Consider the following 19,355-nt stretch of genomic DNA (forward strand, 5'->3'; position numbering starts at 1 on the left):
GGACAAACGGGAACGCAGAGTCCAGAGAGTTCAAAGGCGCAATGCCCTATGGAATCTTACTCGATTGTTGTTTGATCCAACACTCCGGTGACTGGGATCCCGTAAAACTGCTGCATAGTGGAGACTGCTGACTGCAAGGCCTTCCCCGAATGCAGCGCAGACGCCCGGGACTCATAGGGAAGCAGATAGCCATAGGATTTTAACCAGTTCTGAAAGACATGTGAGAGAAAATGATGCGTTGGCTGGAGGAGGCTCCGCTCCACACGGCAGAGATTTGCCCTCAAAACTGGGCATCGTTTTACGTAAAGTACTTACGGACCCACACTCTGCTCTCTTCCTCCTCCATCTCACGCTGCAGACATGGTCACCTCAATCTCCAGAATCCCTAACTCTGGCTCCCGCTCCCGCTCTCAACCTCTCATTGGCTATCTACTGGCTACAGAATGACCCTAGCTTTGTATTCAGAGCTTCGCCTGCCCTTTTTATTCACGAATTCGATGCTTCCCACTGGCACAAGACTAACATGCGTGCGCACGGAAACAGCTAATTCACTGAGGGAGGGTAGCCCATGGAAACCTTCCCTCCTAAACACATTGTGCCCAAAGTCAATCTGACAGCGTCACACTGCACCATGGCTGTTGGCAGGGGAATATATATATAGTCTTCATTGCTAAGCCATCTCCCCACAAAGCAATCCATTATAAACAATTATAAATAAGCAAAGCAACATATTCCATATATATAAATAATAAATGCATAGAAAAATCTATTATGTAAGAGAATTCCTTGCCTTTCAGAAATACACATTGAAGGCTTACATAAGAATGTGTGGTATCTGCAACTGGTGCTTAATGGGCTCCAAAATAAATGCATAAATATATTTTGAGAGAGAGAGATGCGGTAAAATGCTAACAGTTGAAGATTCAGGTTGTTAGTTCTTTGTCCTGGTTCTGTCAACTTCCTGAAAGTCTTAGTTAATGTTAGCAGTGTGTGCACATGTGTGCATGCGTGCATGCCTGTGTAGATGTGTGTGCGTGTGTCAGTGACGAACTCAGCTGAATATCTCTTGGTTAGAGTGCCATGGAGGACTTTTGTGCTTTTCTGTTTTCCAAGTTTTTTTTTTATAGAATCATTTTTAAAAGGGGGGGGGATAGCTGAGGATGTGACTTAGAAGTTGGTCTCTTAACTATTGAGCACAAAGGCCTTGGGTTCAATCTTAAACACTGGAGAGAGAGAGAGAGAGAGAGAGAGAGAGAGAGAGAGAGAGAGAGAGAGAAACAAGGGCAAGAGACTAAAAATGTTTGAGTGAAGAAGGTCAAGCGTACAGTGAGACCAGGATAGCAAAGGAGCTTTCCTCACCCACAAAGGCGAGAGTGGTGGAAACCTAAGGAAACAAGATCACCAGGGGTCCCCGAGTCATCTACTGGAAAATGAGTGAAACTTCCACATTCTTGATGTGTCAGGAACACCCCCAAAGCCAGGCTTGCAGTCCCCAAACCCAGTTCTCTGCCATCTTCAGAGGGTCATGCTGAGGACTGATGACTGAGTGTAGGGGAGGGCACCTTGGGAAATGGTACTAGTCCCTTCTCATGTATGTCAGCCTGGCTTTGGACTTACTATGTAGTCCATGATGACTTTGAGCTTTCTGAGCCTCCTGCCTCCATGGTGTGCTTGGATTGCAGGCATGTGCTGCTATGCCCAGTTTTATTGCATGGTAGGGATCAGACTCAAAGGTTCATGCATGTTATGCAAGCATTCTACCAACTGAGCTACATCTTTAGCCCAAGAATCTTGGGGCTTTGTTCCTATACAAACAGCTTTATTGTGAATATGTCACTTATTGTAAGCCAGATCAAACCACCTTTGAAGGTAGGTAGGTAGCTGCCACAAACTATGAGTAAGTTACTCTTTATTTTTCACCAAAGATGACTATAATACCTTGGGATAAAACTGATTAAAAGCCAAATTGCCAGAATAATAGTCTTGGAACATCCACAAAAGAGCGGCAACTTTACTCTTCTCAGATTTGGTGTCTAAAACATGTTTTCCCTTTAAAACAACGCTGCAGAGTGTCAATACTCATCATCCCCCAACACCGAGTCTCTTTTATGTCTCTGCATATATGTTTCTCTCTGCCGAGTATTCTTAGTTTGGCAAAACCCTGTCATATTTTAACGTTCAATCCATAAATTACTACCCCTGGAAGACTTCCCAGGCTAAGTGATTTCTCTCCTCGGTGCTCTCTAAACCCCGATTACAGATATTATGGATCTTATGATATTGGGCTCCAATCATTCCGTCATCATCCAATCATCACCGTCCACCAGAGTCTAAGCTTCTTGTGGGAAGGCTTCCCTCCATCTCTGTATATCCAGTGCCTGGGGCAGAGTTGGATATGCTTTGGTGGTTCATTATGTCCACTCAACAAACGTTCTCAAACACTACGTGCTAGGTAGGCACCATGCAAGGTTTGGGGGTACAATGAAGACTAAGGAATTCACAAGCTGACAAGTGAACCCCTGATGAAGATTTAGCACCATGGAGTAGCTACGGAGAGGGTTCTGTGGGGGGAAAAGGGTGATGTCTTGTCCCCGAGGGAGAATGTCTTCTCCCAGGGGGAAGAAAGGGAAAGGTGAGGTCGTGGGAGACAGCCAGCGGAGATGAGGTTTGAACTGTCTAGCAGGGATGGGTGGTACGTTTGGAGATATGTGTAAAAATGACCAAAACTTTGGGTGAGGCTAGGTGAAGAGGCTGGAAGGGGGAAATGGGGAGAGGTGACCTAGTGTGATCTATTCTCCAAGAGGTCAGATTACAGACAGTCTTTTGGGACTCAATCCTTGGCCTGGGACCAGCCACAAAACTCAAATACTGGCGGTGGGAATGTCCGGGAAGCAGGCGAGCCATGCAGCCATTTGCCTGCTCTAACAGTGATTCCCAGGTTAAATCCTGTCAGCAAAGCATTAAGTCCCTGTGCCTTTGTCTCTCTGCCAGGGAACACGGGTCAGAGACTAGTCAGTTCTGAATCCAACGCTTACCTCTTCTCTGCCCCTCACGTGTCCCTCTGGCTTCTCTAGGAAGAAGTCCCTGATCACGCTGAAGACACACCAACTCCCAAACATCCTTTGCCCTTTCGTACTTCCAAGCTCTTCTGTGGCTGCAAACCCATTCACTTGGCACGTGGTAGCAAACTCCTACCCATCCTTGTTCAAGGCCTTCTTCAAAAGGCCCCACTTTCATTGAACTTTCCTTAAAATGCCCTGGTAGAGCGAGGCGGCTTTCTTTATTCCTGAATTAACGTGTATACACCGCTAGATGAAGTTACTGCAGTGCCTCACACCTGCTCACTGATTGTATCTGTTTTCTCCGACTGCACCAAGTGCCTGGGAAACAGAGGCTGTCTTTTTTTTTTTTTTTTTTTTTTTAACCTGCTACAGTATTTAGCACAGTGACTGACTCAATAGTTACCAAGTTCATGAATGAGGAAATGAATGAACAGTTGGCCTGGGAGGCACTGTCTGAGTACCGAGGAAAGGAATTCATCTCGAGAAGGCTGAATAAGTAATGAGCATGAAGACACACAGCATAAATCCTGGTATCTAGCAAAGGTAGACAAAAAGTATTGGCTGAAGTTTATCAGTCATGTTTTGGTTTTCTGGCTGGATGAGGCAACAGGGTCCATTGTTCTTTCTGAAGAGGAAAAAAAAAAAGAGGTAAAAGCCCACTAAAAGAAGCTGGCCTCCTTCAGTTTAAATGGAACGACTGACCTTCCATCTTTTTACACCTTCACCCATTAATCTATCATCAGCCATGTCCGAAGCCTAACCTTGACAGAAGTTAACTGATGTCTGACACCTTCTAAGTGCTGAAAGAGGTGTAAAACCCAGAGGGAAGTGAGAAGAATTGCAGGTACAGCAGACCGAAATAGCGGGCCTGAACCAAAGACGTGGAGATCTCGGACAGAACAGAGTGATTGGTCTGCTGGCCACAGGGCGGGATTTCAGTCCCTGAGGAGCCAGAGCTGAGAAATGACAGGGAAAGAACAAAGAACAGAGGAGAGAGAGAGAGAGAGAGAGAGAGAGAGAGAGAGAGAGAGAGAGAATGCGGCCCTAAGAGGGAAGAGAGTGGCAGACAGCAGAGGCGGTGGTGAGATTAGAAGTAGCGATGGGGGTGGAAAGAGAAAGACAATTGGTGAGGCTAAGGCGCACACTTGGAAAACCAAGATGGCCTGGGGAGGAGAGAGAGGCTGGATCGGTTACAACAGATGGTCCCCAGGGCATTTGAGAGCATCACATCTATTCAGATGATCTGGCCGCAGGAAAGACCTGGGAGGATGGTCAGGGGTCTGATCAGGAGTGAAGTGCCCGCTGGCATGTCAGAAAAACAATGGTTGTGAAGTCCATCAAAAAGGACCAGACAATCAGGTATCTGATTTGGAACTCCGAACTTGAATGAGGAAGAGAGAATTAAAGACTGTGACCAAAGAATCTGGGATCCTGGAAGATAGGGTGCTCTGTCAGTAAAGTGCAAGCAGGGGGACCTGAGTTAGATTCCTAGAACCCAAGTGCAGATGCTGGGGGTGGTGAGGCGTGCTTCTATAATCCCAGTGCTGGAGGCAGACCCAGTGCTGGAGGCAGACCCAGTGCTGGAGGCAGACCCAGGTAGGTCCTCAGTGCTCTGTAACTAGCCAGCCTAGCCTATTTGGCAAGCACCAGGCGAGAGAGAAACTCTGTCTCAAAAAACAAAATAGATCGCTCCTGAGGAACAATAGCCTAAGCTGGCCTTTGACCTCTATGGGCATATATATACACATGCATACATGCTCACTCATACACGCTTGCGCGCGCGCACACACACACACTGTCTGGGCAATCAAGTCCATTGGGTGCCAATGTGAGCTATAGGGACAAAGCACAGGTTTCAGCATGAAGAGGGTTTCAAATCCCATCTCAGGGGTTTGTCTATGGAGCAGAGGAACAAAGTGGAACTCTCCCAAGGAAAACAAGCAAACCAGGAACTGCCCAGCAAGGCTACGTGAGAGATATTCAGGGAGGATGTGAGGGGCTTCAAGGAGAACGAGACGTCAGGAAGGAGAGCTGTCCTGTGGGTACAGAGTGCAGAAGGAGAGATTGCAGGACCCAGATCTTGACCCTAGAAGGAACAACTTTTGACAGGTGGAGATGATCTAATTACAGTCACAATCATAGATGTTATTATCTGAGGGCCGACTCTGCCCTTGGCATTGTGCTCAACACCAAGGAGGTAGCACCATGAGGGAGGGATGGTGGCTCCCAATTGCAGACGAGAAAACTGAGGTTTAGACAGACTGAATGATTGCCCAGAGTTAACAAAACTAGTGAGCAGTAGGTCAGGCAGCTTCCCCCCTTCCTGGGACTTTCTGCTTCTCACGCGCCAAAAGAGCTCAGATCATAGCGCACAGGGTTGTGCTGTGTCTCCCGGGCTGTTAGCTTTTCGTTAACTTGACACGAGCTAGAGTCATCTGAGAAGAGGGAACTTCAATCGAGGAAGTGCCTTCATCAAATTAGCCTGTGGGAAGTCTGGGTGGGGTGGACATTTTCTTGATTAATGGTTGATGTGAGAGGGTGTCACACTGGAGGTGACACCACCCGAGTAGATCATGAGTGGGCAAGAAAACAGGCTGAGTAAGATATGGGGGGCAAGTCAGTCAGCAACATTCCCCATGGCCTAACACCAGGCTCCTGCCCTGACTTCCCTTCATAACAGATTGTGATCTGAGTGTGTAAGCAAAACAAACCCTTTCCTGAAGCTGCTTTTGGTCAGTGTTTATCACGGCATTAGAAACCCCAACTCAGACAGTTCCTGTGCCAGAATCCCGCACCATCACTGCTTCTGGTTTCCAAACCAGAGGCCTCCTACGACCCATGATTCCTTGCTCTTCCTTACTATTCAAATCCAGTGTTTTACCAAAAAAGCATTGGTCCTACCCCCCAAATATCAAATCAACTTGCTTCTACCTCATTTACCCATTCAATATTTACTTTTTACTTTTAAAAATTTGAATATTTAGGTACATATTTGTGTGTTCTGGGTAGCTGTGTATGTGCACCCCCATATACACAGACACCCACAGGGGTCAGAAAGGGAATAGGAGTTACAGGTGAGCCACCATGTGGATGCTGGGAACTGAACCTGGGTCCTCTGTAAAATCAGTAAATGCTCTAAACTTCTGAGCTGTCTGTCCAGCCCCAGTGATATTTACTGAGCAACCTACTATGGAGCAGGCTCTGTGTACTAGGGCTGTAACAGAACAAAACCCGTCAGCTGCTTCCAGTTGTCATCTAGAGGGAGAACCAGCAGTAATAAGTGTGGGGACGGGGTGACGTAGGCCAAGGAGACAGAATTCTGGGCCAGCTATTCTACAGAGTGTGGTCGGGGAAGGTCCCAGACATTTGAAAAGCGATACTGGAAAAGGAAAGGGGTAGGGTATGCCAATGCTAATTCAGGAGTATCATTGGAGGGCTAGAGGAAAGGCCAGTGACAGAACATGTCCCTAGCATGCAAGAGGCTCTAGATCTTCGGAAGCATCCTCCAGAGAGTTACAATAATTCTCTTGCCACCTGCGGGCTGGATAGGGCCCCATCTGAAGATAGTTCACTTGGGACCTACAGACTGTCACGTGCTAACTACTGCTAATTTAGCTGAGTGCCTTCGGGCAAATGACTTAACTTCTCTCTGGGTCATGTTCCTCATCTGGTAGAAGAGGACGATAAAAGAATTGTTAAGAGGCTTCAGTGACAGGAAGCATTAGGTAAGAATGGTCTTTGAAGATGTCCACATCCAAGTTCCCAAAGCCTGTGAATGTCATGTTGCAAAAGAGACTGTCCTTATAGGACAAAGGATCTTCCAACAGGGAGATTAGCCGGGGGCACCAAGGAGAGTGCCATGGAATCCCAAGAAGCCTTTGAGGAGGGAGGCAGAAGAGGCCAAGTCAGAGATGCAATAGTGAAGCAGAGGGTCCTGAGCCTGGAAGCCGAGAGGCACAGAGTTTCCCTGAAGCCTGCAGAAGAATGTAGCCATGCCTATACCTTGACTTTAGGCCCATAAAACCCGTTTTGGACTTCTCATTTCCAGATCGCTTTTGTGGTACGAGGAATTGAACTCAATCCCTTTTGTACACTGTACAACTGAGTTATATTAGCAGCTTTATAATTATTATTATAATTATTATGCAGAGGCGAAGTCTCACTGCATAGCTCTGGCTGGCTTGGAACTTTCTATATAGACCAGGCTGCCATCAAACTCAAGAGATCCACCTGCCTCTGCCTCCAAAGTGTTGGGATAAAAGGTGTGTGCCACCATGCCTGGCCAACAGCTAGATTATTTTATTTAACAAAATTTCTGGCAACTTGTTGTAGCAACCATAGAAAACTAACACACGAACATTACACCTTGATTTTAACAGTGCTGTTACTGTGTTCTTGTGCCCACACTCTGCAATATGGTAATCACCACCTTTGGCCACTTCTGCTGTCCCAGTCTCTCTGGTGACCTTTCCAGGATCACCTTGGTCACTGGGTCTGTTCTCTTGAACTCCTGTCCCACTAAAACCTTTCTCCTCTAGCCTTGCAACTGAGGGCCCTTGCTGCTGGTCCCCCCATGTTAGAATTACTTTTTAAAAATGTCCTACTGAATACAAAACCATTCAAGGGTCCAGGAAATGCGATGCTCAGGAATACTGAGAAGATCATGTAATTTCACAGGCATGTTTTGCAGAAGAGAAAAATGAAATGCAGGGAGGAGAAGTCACTTATTTAAAATTGCAGAGCAAGCTGGCAGGGGGGCAGAAACGGAGTGCAGCCTCCAGCCTCCAGGGAGGGTTCTCTCTGTCGTGTTACCCCCCTCCCACTCTAGAGTTCTACGGTGCCTCCAAAAGCTCTCGCTCTCTCCCTTCTTCTTCAGTTCCAGCCAGTCTAAAAAGGGCCCTCAGAGTCGCCCACAACACCCTGCTGAGCTTCTTGACAAACACCTTAATGGTACAGCATTGCCTGTTGGCTGCCATCGGCTCTCGAGTGGGTGGTAAGTGCACTAACGGGAATTCCCGGGAGCTCTACACAATGTCCTTGGCCCACTCCCAAGAGGCCACCACAAGCCAGACAATCACCAGGGTTGGGGAGGTGGCACATTGGGGGTTTTGGGTCAGCACTGGGGATGTCCGTTTTCTAATTCTGGGAAGGCCTCTGACCAAGGCCAGGAGTGTGGCCACACTCTCATTCACTCTGAGGAGGGAGGAGGCCTGGTCTTCCTTACTCCTTCCATTGCCTTCAGGTGCCCTCTGCTTCCTGATGAGTTGGAGAGAAGAGTGGTCAATTTCCTTAGTGGGAAAACGGCTGGACTAGACAACCTCCAGTTAGCATGTGAGTCTCCATGTGAGTGCAGGGGTTGGGTGTGGAGTCCACCCTCTAGTTCCTTGATGCCATTTGCAAAGTCTAAGCCCAGATCTCAGCAAGCTTCAACCCCTTTCTTGTACCCTTCTCCAGACTCCCACCCTCCAGCTCTGATTGGTCTACCATGTTGCCTGAACACATCCTGCATTCCAAGCCTTGTTTCCGTAACAGAATGCCACACTCACTTATATTCTGGCCATGTCTTGATGAACCATTAAATATGCTACAAAATGTGTGTTGCCTGTGGGAAGCAATCTGTCCCTGGTTAGGTGGACTCAGTCTGCGCTTCCAGTGACATCATCACATCCCTCAGAGTCTGTCTCATGCTATGGCATTAACAAGGCCTTACACACCCGTCGTCCCCACTGAACTCTTGCTTGTGAGCTTACAGTGGCATTGGGAGATAGATACGGAAGTACTAAACACATCATTGCCACGGTGATAGGTGGAATGAGAGGCCAGGACAAGGGACCTTGAGAGTGCTCATCAGAGAGAGCCCCTGTGATGTCAGGGGTGCTCTCCCCAGGTGTATAATGTCTCAGATGAGACCTGTGAACCAATAGACAAGGCTAAGGGAAAGTTGAAAAAAGTGAATCTTTTAGGAAAGAAATTATTCTGTTCAACTTCTTTTTTTCTTTACCTTTTCTTTTCTTTTTTTTCTTTTGTTTGTTTTTTGTTTTTTTCCAGACAGGGTTTCTCTGTAGCTTTGGAGCCTGTCCTGGAACTAGCTCTTGAAAACCAGGTTGGCCTTGAACTCACAGAGATTCACCTGCCTCTGCCTCCCAAGTGCTGGGATTAAAGGCGTGTGCGCGCTATCACTGCCTGGCTCTGCTCAGTTTCTGAAAGGGAAGGAGTCTGTAGACTAGAAAAGTAGAACGTGTGCCAAGGTGGCTGGAGTCTAGTAACCACTGAGGAGAGTCAGTGGGAGAAAAGGAAGCGTGAGGGGAGCACTAGGCCACACAGGGCCTCAGGCCACACACACTATACTTTCAACCTCTGTGTGTGTCTGAAAGTTTTCCATAATGAAAATTAGTAGTAGTTGGGGCTGGAGAGATGGCTCAGTGGTTAAAAGCACCAGAAGACCCAGGTTCAATTCTCAGCATCCACTTGACTGCTCACAACTGTCTCTAACTCCAGCCCCAGGGAATATAGTGCCCTCTTCTGACTACTGAGGGCACTGCGTGCCTGTGGTATACAGCGCCATCAATGCAGGCAAAACACCCATTCATATGAAATAAACATAAATAAATCTTTTTAAAAATTAGTAGGTGTTTAGTAGTAATAGGTTAGCCATTGTCCTAGAAGTCATTTGAGCAAGAGGAGGGTGAGAACAATGTGGGCTGATTGGAGTGCATTAACATTTCGTTATTGCTAAAGAGTTTAAGCATTCAGAAAGTTATAAAAATAGTAAAACAGACATCAGGAAATTATCATCCAGAAATGCAACGAACTGTTTACTGTTTCCATATCTGCTCACGCCTCACCGTGAGCGCGTGGGGAAGAGGTCGGCAGGGACGACAGACAGGTTTCCAAAGCCTTGTTTGTAGGATAGCGTGGAACTTTCTGCTGTATTGGCTTTACTTATTAAAAATGTATTTAGTAATTTTTATTATTTCTCCTTTCCACCCTCACCCCTCTGTGTGTGTGTGCGCGCGCGCGTGTGCACGCATGCACACACATACACACCATGGCACAGGTGTGGCCGTCACAGGACAACTTTGTGGCATTCTCTTTTGACCTTTGTGCAAGTTCTGAGGATCACACTCATGTCCTTAAGCGTGCATCATCAGACAGCACAGTCCTTTACCCGCCCAACCATCTCGCCAGCCTGTTGCGGGAGGCGGTGGGGGGACAGGGTCTTCTATAGTCCAGTCTGGCCTCAAACTACATGAAGATGACTTAGAACTTCTTGATCCTTCTGCCTCCACCTCTCAAGTGCTGGGATTTCAGGTGTGTGCCACACCATGTAGTCTACGTGGTGACAGGAACAGGACCCGGGGCTTCATGCATACCACATGAACACTCTACCAACTATGATACACACCCCGGACCCTGTATTGGCTTTATACAGAGATCTCATAGAGGTTTTTGTTTTGTTTTGTTTGAGAAAGGGTTTAACTTTGTAACCCCTGCTGGCCTGGGACTTGCTATGAAGAGAGATTTGCCTGTCTCTGCTTCTCAAGTGGGGTTTAAAGGTGTGTGCCACCATACACAGCTAGAGCCATATAGATTCATTTTTCAAACATCCTCTGACTCCTTCAGAAAGGATTAGAAGTGGGCAAGGGGCTGCCCAGGTGGGGAGGCTTTAAAGTTAAGATAGCGGTGTAGAGAAGTAGATGCAGAATGTCCATGTGTACAGGCCCTGCCTGGGATTGGTGAGGAAAGAAAAGGCAAGAGAACTCTCATGCTATGGAAACACTGTTTGTGTGCACCATTGAGTTGAAAAAGTATTCATCGCCAGCAAATTTGAATAACAATGTCTGTTTTTCTCCACCTTTTTAGAGCTATATACATAACCTTTCATAAAATGTCATCTATCTACGTACTTATGGGTACGTAGATACCCAAGCCCCTCCCCCAACACACACATTTACTACGCACGACTTTGCTATTGTTGTACATATTATTAAAGCATAGATCAAAGTTGATTTTTGAAAAATCTTGTGCTGTAAAACTTATCAGAACTTGAGTGAAATGAGTCCTGGAGTCCAGGGAAACAATGATTGGCTCTAAAACCTCTGTGCAGGGCTGAGGAATAGCTCAGGGTCCATCATAATATGCACCAAGCCTGAGGCCCTGGGTTCGAACTCTAGCATTGCACACAAACAAATGAAAAAGCAAAACCCCTCAGCAACGGTGGAGGCAGGGCCAGAGATCATAGCTCTAGCCATATGCCGTTCCCTGCCACTGGCCCTCAGGCCTAAGTCCTGTTAAGTAAGTGTGCATACAACTCTTGGAACTACTACCAGCACTCAGAGAGCAGCTCAGGGGCAAGTACATCTGGGGCCCCTCAGCCTCCTCACAACCTCCAAACAGGCCACTTATCCACTCTGCCTTTAATGAGGCCCCCTGGCCTCTGGGCGAAAGCCAATCTTACCGTCTGCTCAGTTTTCCTTCCCAGCCTCATCTCCTTCCACTCTGACTGGAAACAAGCGAGTAACTCTATGCCCCAGATATATCCAGTTCTCCAGTGTTTCCTAAACATGCCACAAGCTCAGGGGAAGCCATGGTTCCCGGTTTTCCCTGCCTGGATTGCTGGCCCACCATTCACCTCTCTTTTCCTCTGTCTGATTCCATCTCAGTTGCCATTTTCTCCTGAAGCATCCTTTGACTGCTCTGAGCTCAGCTGGGCCATCTCATGCCCTCCCTTCTTAGGGCTTGCCTATGTCTGATCTTTTGCCTCTAGTACAAAGCTGAGTGTTATCCCAGCACTGGGGAGGCTGAGGCAGGATGATGACTGAGTTCAAGAGCAATCTGGGCTCCACGCAAGGCCCTTTCTCAAAAATAAAATATATAAATACACACACACACACACACACACACATTGTATTCTTTAAGACAACTGCTGAATACTTGGGTACCAAGTACTGTCCAAAGAATATGGTTGGGGAACTCAGACAAGAAGAGTAAAAGCATTTCTCAGGTTAGGTGTTTGACACAATGCTGGGCACAGGGTGGGGGTAGGGGTATGAGGGTGGAAAATGATGGTTTTAGTTGTTTTCTCATTAGGAGTTCACACAGTTCTATATTATCTACAAAGCTAAGCGATTTCTACCATGAGTTTCTTGATACAATTCAGATTTACTTCCAGCAGTATAATTTACTGATTTTTAAACTATCACCTTTCAAGGTCTGGCATGGGACAAGTGGAAAATGGCGGCCTCAGTAATCCAGGGCCGGGGCAGTTTGGTGCATGGAGAAGATGGGGGGCAAGTGCTGAGCACAAGGACAGAGACTCCAGCTCTGGTCTCAGCCTTGTTTGTTAGCTGTGGGCGGGTCCCTGGAGAAGCTGACAGGAAGCCCTGTCATCTCTCTGAGCCACTGTTTACTCATCCATGAAGTGAGCACAGTTTCTTGGCTACGTCATGAGGCCATTGCCAGGACCACTCATATGTGACAGGGTCTGGAAAGTCTGATGCTCCTCACACACCCAGAGGCTGTTAGGACACCAGGAAAATCCGCGGTAACACAAGAAGGCATGGACAAGTGCAGAACGTCTAATGGCCTCGCTTTCCCCAGACAAGAGCAGGATGTATCGGAGGCTACAGCGATATTGAAAGCATGGGGACTTGGGAATTCGTCAGTGCTTCCTCACAGGGCTATCTCAGCCTCATCCAGGGCTCTTCACTTCCTTGACTGCAGGCGCTAACCAGAGAGAGCTCTCCATTCTCTCCAGAGCACATCACTCAAAACCAGCCTCCTGGGCAGGACTCCATTACAGCCTGAGTCTCGGAGTCACGCTTACTCATGTGGCCTGCGCTCAGTGGCTTAAAATTTTTGTCTACTCTGATTTTTCTCAAATCATACCTAGGAAGGACAAACACGTAGATGGAGATTCTCCCCACCTCGCACTAAGAGACAGGGATGCTTAAAATAAAGGAAAGGCAAGGATCCAATTAGAGACTTGGTACGACCCTCCCTCACCCCATAATCAAAGTACAAAAGAAACACTCAAGAAAGCGAAAGCAAAAACAGAGTGAATCTTTTTTTTTTTTTTCCTTCTTGCCTTGGTAATGAAAGACCAGAGATATGAAATCAAAAGCTGAAGACTGTAAAGAAAAACACTTACAATTTAGAAGCCAGGAGGCCAGGGACCAGTTCTGGTCTGAATCATTGGCAATCAAAGTTTGTGTCCTTGGACACTTCATTTAAGACAATTGAAGAAGTAAGATTGGCGGTGTGTTTACTTGGTGATTGCTACAGTGATGGCCACCTCTCTCAGTCCCTCTTCCCTGTAGGTCACCATTATTGGGTGACATTCTACCTAAGAAGGTGTGAGAGACTCAAGGGTGAGTTCTGACACACTGCTTACTACTACAGGAGTAGACTCCAGGTCCAGGCCAGGAAGTCACACGATGCATCCCTCCAAGAAGATCTTTATTTGTGTGTGTGCATGTGAGTATGTATGTGTGTTACCTCTCTCTCTTTTTCTGTGTGTGTGTGCGCGTGAGTATTGTGTGTATGGTACCTCTGTGTGTGTGTTTGTGTGTGCATGAGTATTGTGTGTGTGGCACCTCTCTCTCTATGTGTGTGTGTGCATGAGTATTGTGTGTGTGGTACCTCTGTGTGTGTGTTTGTGTTAGATGTGCATGTGAGTATGTGTGTGTGTGTGCATTTGTGTGTGGTACCTCTCTCTCTCTCTGTATGTTTGTGTGCATGAGTGTGTGTTAGATGTGCATGTGAGTATGTGTGTGTTAATTCTCTGTGTGTGTGTTAGATGTGCTTGTGAGTGTGTGTGGTACTTCTCTCTCTGTGTGTGTTAGATGTGCATGTGAGTGTGTGTGGTACTTCTCTCTCTCTCTCTGTGTTAGATGTGCATGTGAGTGTGTGTGTGTGTGTGTGCGCATGTGTGAGTATTGTGTGTGTGGTACCCCTCTTCTCTCTGTGTTAGATGTGCACGTGGAAGCCATGGATAAATCTCAGGTGTTGTTCCTCATGAGCCATCCATCTTGTCTTTGTTTTTTGTATTTGTTTTTGTTTTTTCCTTTGAGACAGGGTCTCTCACTGGAACCTGAGGCTCACCAATTAGCATAGGCAGACTATTGAGCCCCAGGGACCCTGTTTTCTCCTCCCCAGAGTTGGGGTGACAAATGAGTGCTCCCCCAGGCTTTCTACACGGGTGCTGGAGTTCAAACTCGGGTCTCATGCTTGCACATGCAAGCATGTACCAGCTGAGCACTCCCTCTATTCCCCAGAAAAGGTGTTTAAAGGGACTGTGAAACCCATGTGCTATTGGTGCGTATTTCAATGTAACCCTTGAACATAAAGAACACAGTACTTAATGGTAAATATTTAAGGTTGATGATTTTGGTTGGGAAGAAGCTTGACCAAGCTCCACAATCTTTTTCTTCTCAAACAATGTGTAAGTATTTTCAAAAATTAAATGACACACTGGCTGGGGATGACTCTAAATGTTCCCCTGAGAGGAATAAATGATGCTGGGAGAAGGGAGAGGGTTTCCTAGAGAGGCCATTGTGAGCCAAATCCTTCAGGAAAGATTTCTGACGAATGGGTAGAGGTACAGCAGTGAACAGCACATGACCACGTCCAGGGAACCCTGGCAGCCTGTCTTAGGATAGACAAGAGGCAAGCTTATCTGGAGTGAGGATGCATTATCTATGAAGGGTGGGAAAGATGGCTTGTTAATGGGGAGGAAGGGAGGGGCTGGACTCCAAGGGCCTCAAGATAGACAGAGGAGTGAGCAACATTATCTGTGGGCTGGAAAGCAATGACATTTCTATAAATTTTCAGTCATGTCACCCACTAGTGTTCAGTGAAGGGGTAATTAGGTGCAAATTATCTCCGTAATTTCTAAAAGTTTTCGATAGATGTTTTAAATAGTCCGGAACAGCCATGTTCTCATCAAGGCCTGAGAATGCACTTAGGGATAGGAAAGACCAGATGGGAACAGTCAGTCACATCTAGGAATGGAAGGGGATAAGGAGCACAAGGGGCCCCAAGCGACCACGCTGGGACCTGTCTGACTTAATTTTTTATAAGTGATTCAGAAAAAGTAGAGCAAAGAGAAAACTCTAGGACTGCAGCACTTATTAAACCCTTTCAGGCAGGGAATGCTATTCCAAGGGGGAAGCAGAGCAGAATGGCAGCTGGACATCAGTGTGGAGAACTGCGAGTCGATGTGGTCCCGTAGAAGTAACCCAGGCTAGACCAGGTGCTTTGTGCATAGCTTCCCAAAGGCAGTGGCCTGATGTGTGTAGATCAGAACATCTGACAAAAGTTCGAGAGGCAACAGGACAGGACCCGAAATCAAAGCAGAAATTACCCTATCTCTATGAAAGAATGCCACATCTGGAGACAGTGGTCAGGTTGAGAGCGAACTCCTCCTGATAGCCACAGAGAACAACAAAAATGACCTAGGATAAATGTGACTGTTCTCGCCATGATGGGAGAGCTTAAGTTTAACACTGACAAGGGTGTGGGAGAGGAAGAATTGAAGCCTGTAAGGCCGGGAGGGATAAGCACCAAGTAAACATAACCTTCTCTTCAAATCCCGACACATCTAAGCAAACTGTCTTCTCTTAATGTTCAAAATGCCACAGGCATAAGAAGGGCTCCGACTTGAGCTCATTCAGCCTCATCTCTCAGAGATGATGACATTCGAGAAGATGGATGAAAGTCATAAGACCTCCAGGGGCCAAGGTCAGCTGAGAGCACACACACCCTAATCTCCAGGATGGGGGCTCTTCCAGCTCACCCTGCTCACATTCAGGAAGTCTGGAAGAATCTTACTTTTGCTCTAGTGGAAACCCATGAATCATGATGTGTGGTAGAGTTAAACCCACAAACAAACTAGAGAAAGTTTTCATTGAAAGTCAGGTAACAATTATAAACCCTTAGGAGGCCAACTCTCAGCTGGGGCAAAGGATTCTTTAACACATTCTAATTTTTTTTAAACATATCATCTTTGGAGAGTCTGAAAAAATCTAGAGTTTCTCTCTGAGAAAAACCATACATTTTCACATAGAAACACAAATTAGCAGAAAATTTCAGAGAATTTACGATCCCTGGAGTCTCTTGCCCCGTTAAAAAAAAATTGCTGTTCTGGCAGATTCTTCTTAACAGAATGCCTACTTAACCACTCCTCTCAGGATAATTCAGGCTACCACTAATTTCCTCCAGCAACGTTAACTCTATTTCAACATTATTTATTAGAAGTTGGGAGAGAGCAGAGAAATTAGTGCGACTGCCCCCGACCCCATGTGATATAATGCCCTGGCTTAAACAAGACTAGAGCCAACTCACTAGTTCTGTGACCTTGGGCAAATTACTTAAGCACTCAGGGTCTGTATCCTCGTCTGTAAAATGGGGACAGGTGCTACAGCTACCTCACAAAATACATACCGGGATTAAATAAGCTAATTCCTGCCAAATGTAGCGCCAAGCCTGGCCCATAGTGCACGACTATTATTATGCATGTATCCATGCAGGCATTATGCATGCATCCATCCAAACCCCTCTTGGAGCTCCGACTTCACATGCCAGTGATGAGCAGCTCACTGCCTTCTGGGCTGGCTGAGCACCTCCAATTGTTACAAACTTCCTGCATTGGGCCGAAATGTGCTTTCTTGCAACCCCCACCCCCACTGTCAGTTGGCCTCAGTTCTGCCTAGTGGGGTCATGCCGATCTAGTCTATCCCGACAGCCCTCCAGCCACCAAAACAGCGATCCGGTCGGTCCTCGCCCTCCTCCCTCCCCCTTCTCCAGCTCCAACATCCTCGGCTTCTTCTCCAGCCCACAACACACTGGCTGCGCTTACTATTTACTCCGAGGCGTTGTACGGTTTCCCTCACTCACAGCCTTGCACCTTGCAGGCCACACGCCCCGGCGCCACCGCGGCCATCCCGACCCTCCGCTCCGCTCCCGCCCGCCGCCCCTGTCCGCGGTGCTGAACGGAACCCGGCCCGCGGGCCCCGCCCGGCCCTAGTGCTGACCCGGCGCCAGCCCCCCACCCCCAAAGAGGCCCGGCCGGTGCCGCCCCCCAACCCCCGCCCGGCACCCCGGCCCCGGTCCCGCGCTCGCCCACCTGCCCAGCGAAGGGCGCGTCCGCCCCGGCCGGCTTCCCGGCCCCCGCCGCCGCCGCGAGGCAGCAGAGCGCGGGCAGCAGTGGCAGCAGCCGCCCCGGGGCCCGCCAGGCGCTCGAGCGCGCGGCCTGCACCGGCGCAGCGCGGCCGCCCCGGCTCCTCGGCATCCCGGCGGCGGGGGCCCAGCCGCCCGGCTGCGATGGCGGCGGCGGCGGCGGCGGCTCCGGCCGGGTCCTCCCGCTGCAGCCGCTGCGGAGCCGCCGAGTCACGGCGCCGCGGACGCGCGCCCGGCCCGCCTGCCTTCGCCGCCGCCGCCGCCTCGGCCGCCGCGCGCCCCCGCCTCCGCGCGCCCCGCCCCGGCGAGGGGCGGCCGGGGGCGCGGGGGCAGCGCCCGAGCGGGACCTGCGGGCGGCGGCGGCGGGGCTGCGGGAGGCGCTAGCTCGAGGCGCCGGGTGCAAAGAGGGCAACCCCGAGGGAGGGCGAAGAGGCCAGATAAATAATGCTGGCCCTGGAGTGGCCCGGCCCGGCCTGGGGTCTGCAGCCCTTGGCTAGCCCTGGAGGAGAAGGGCTGAGGGGCGACCCTGGAGAAGAAGGGGCTGGGGAGACAATCTGGGTTGGAAAAGAAAGAGCTAAAGAAATGCTTGGCATCGGAGAAGGGGGTCTCAGAGACTTCCCTCGAGGAATGGTGCTGAGAAGCTGAAAGAATAGACCTGGGCAGTGCTTAAATGGGGTTGGGGGACAACCCTGGGAAGCTCTCTCTTTTGAGGGAGCATCTCCCATCCCCTATGTGTCCCACATTGATGGAGCACCTTCTACACCTGGTTCTCTGGGATACTGGGGCTACGAAAGCAAAAAGGAAGACCCGTGAACGGAGGTGTATATTGTAGAGGGTCACACCTAGTAAGAAAATGTAAGCACGGAAAAACGGGGTACTACCTATCGAGTATCAGAAAAGATTCTTGGGGTCCAGGCTCAAGGGGGCCTGAGAAAAGTTACGTGGAAGGAGGTGAGGCTTTAGCAAGGCCCTGAAGGAAAGGGGGAGGAGTGGAGGGTACAGAATGGGGTTGGGGCCGTTTCTGTGGAGTACCTGTGAGTCCCTGTAGCGTTCCTACAGAGAACTGCCAGGAAGAGAGAGATGTCAGGTGGTGACACCAGGATTTGTCACTCTGGGCTCTTCCCATATGGAGGGGGTGACTGAGCAGGATAATGTATAAATTATGGTGGATTGGTAGTTTGGAGGTATGGAGCAGGCGTGTTAGGGATCGACCTCCGTCCAAGCATTGGCTCATCTCACTTTTGTAAGATGTTGTACTTGCTGCTGTATACAGCTGCTCCTTGGCATTTAATAAATGTCTCGTGTTAGTCCCCTCCCAAGGTAAAGAATGGCGAAAAGATTGGGAGAGGACTTCAGTAGTCCCCACAAAAGGGCACAGGCCACAGCAAGTTTACTGAATGCCTACTACACACCAGGCACTGAGCTGAATTGTATGAATTGTATGTATCTCCCCAGCCCTCGTAGACAAGACCTGTGAAACAGGTTGTTATTGTAAACCAATTTAGGATGAAGAGGATGCTCTGAATAAGTTTGCCAAACTTATATGATTCATAAGCGTGCAACTGGAGCTACCTACCTGGTCTCAAAACACACTTTGTTTTCTAGGATGGCAGGGGATAGGGCATGCCAAAGGGCATCGGCAGAGGAGGAGGGAAAAGAGTGTGGGGTGATGGCCAATGCAGGAGATGAACGGTGGCGTCGGCACAGGACTGGAGTCCTCATGAGGAGGACTAGCTTGGGGAGGTGACACGGAGCTGGGAGTCAGGGTTCTAGAGACTGGTGTGGGATGGGCATAGGAATGAGTTGAGAAGAAGGGATGTTTTGTCACCTTTCAGGTAAGTGTGGCAGGTGACGCTGGAGGAGGGGAGCAGAGAAGAGCAAAGGGCGGAGGCCCCATCTGAAGACATATAGAAGAGTCTATAGAAGAGTCCGGAGTGATAAAAAAAAAAAAAAAAAAAAAAAAAAAAAAAAGCTGAAATACGGCTGGGTTTGGGGGAGATGGCTCAGCAGACAAAGCGTTTGCCATACAAGCATGAGACCCAAGTTCAGATCCATTGCATCTATGTAAAAAGTTGGTCGTGTGTCTGCAACCTCAGCACCGGAACTGTGGGGGCA

General features: G+C 48.6%; 1 protein-coding gene across 2 annotated transcripts in view; it reads right to left on the reverse strand.

Annotated features, from left to right (window-relative positions):
• The window catches only part of Mmp24 (matrix metallopeptidase 24), a 43,203-nt gene extending 25,738 nt beyond the window's left edge, over window positions 1-17,465 (reverse strand). Inside the window, exons 1-2 of one of the 2 annotated variants that reach the window (XM_057780948.1) lie at window positions 17,188-17,389; window positions 61-209 (exon numbers count right to left, since the gene is read on the reverse strand). In XM_057780948.1, coding sequence (XP_057636931.1) covers window positions 61-209; window positions 17,188-17,352 — 314 coding nt within the window. In that variant the 5' untranslated portion in view covers window positions 17,353-17,389. Of the gene's footprint in view, window positions 1-60; window positions 210-17,187 lie in introns of both variants that reach the window. The other variant, XM_057780949.1, reaches the window with a different exon arrangement.
• Window positions 17,466-19,355: the final 1,890 nt, after the last annotated feature.

The sequence above is a fragment of the Chionomys nivalis genome, chromosome 9 (genome assembly GCF_950005125.1).
Source record: "Chionomys nivalis chromosome 9, mChiNiv1.1, whole genome shotgun sequence".
NCBI classification, from domain to species: Eukaryota; Metazoa; Chordata; class Mammalia; order Rodentia; family Cricetidae; genus Chionomys; species Chionomys nivalis.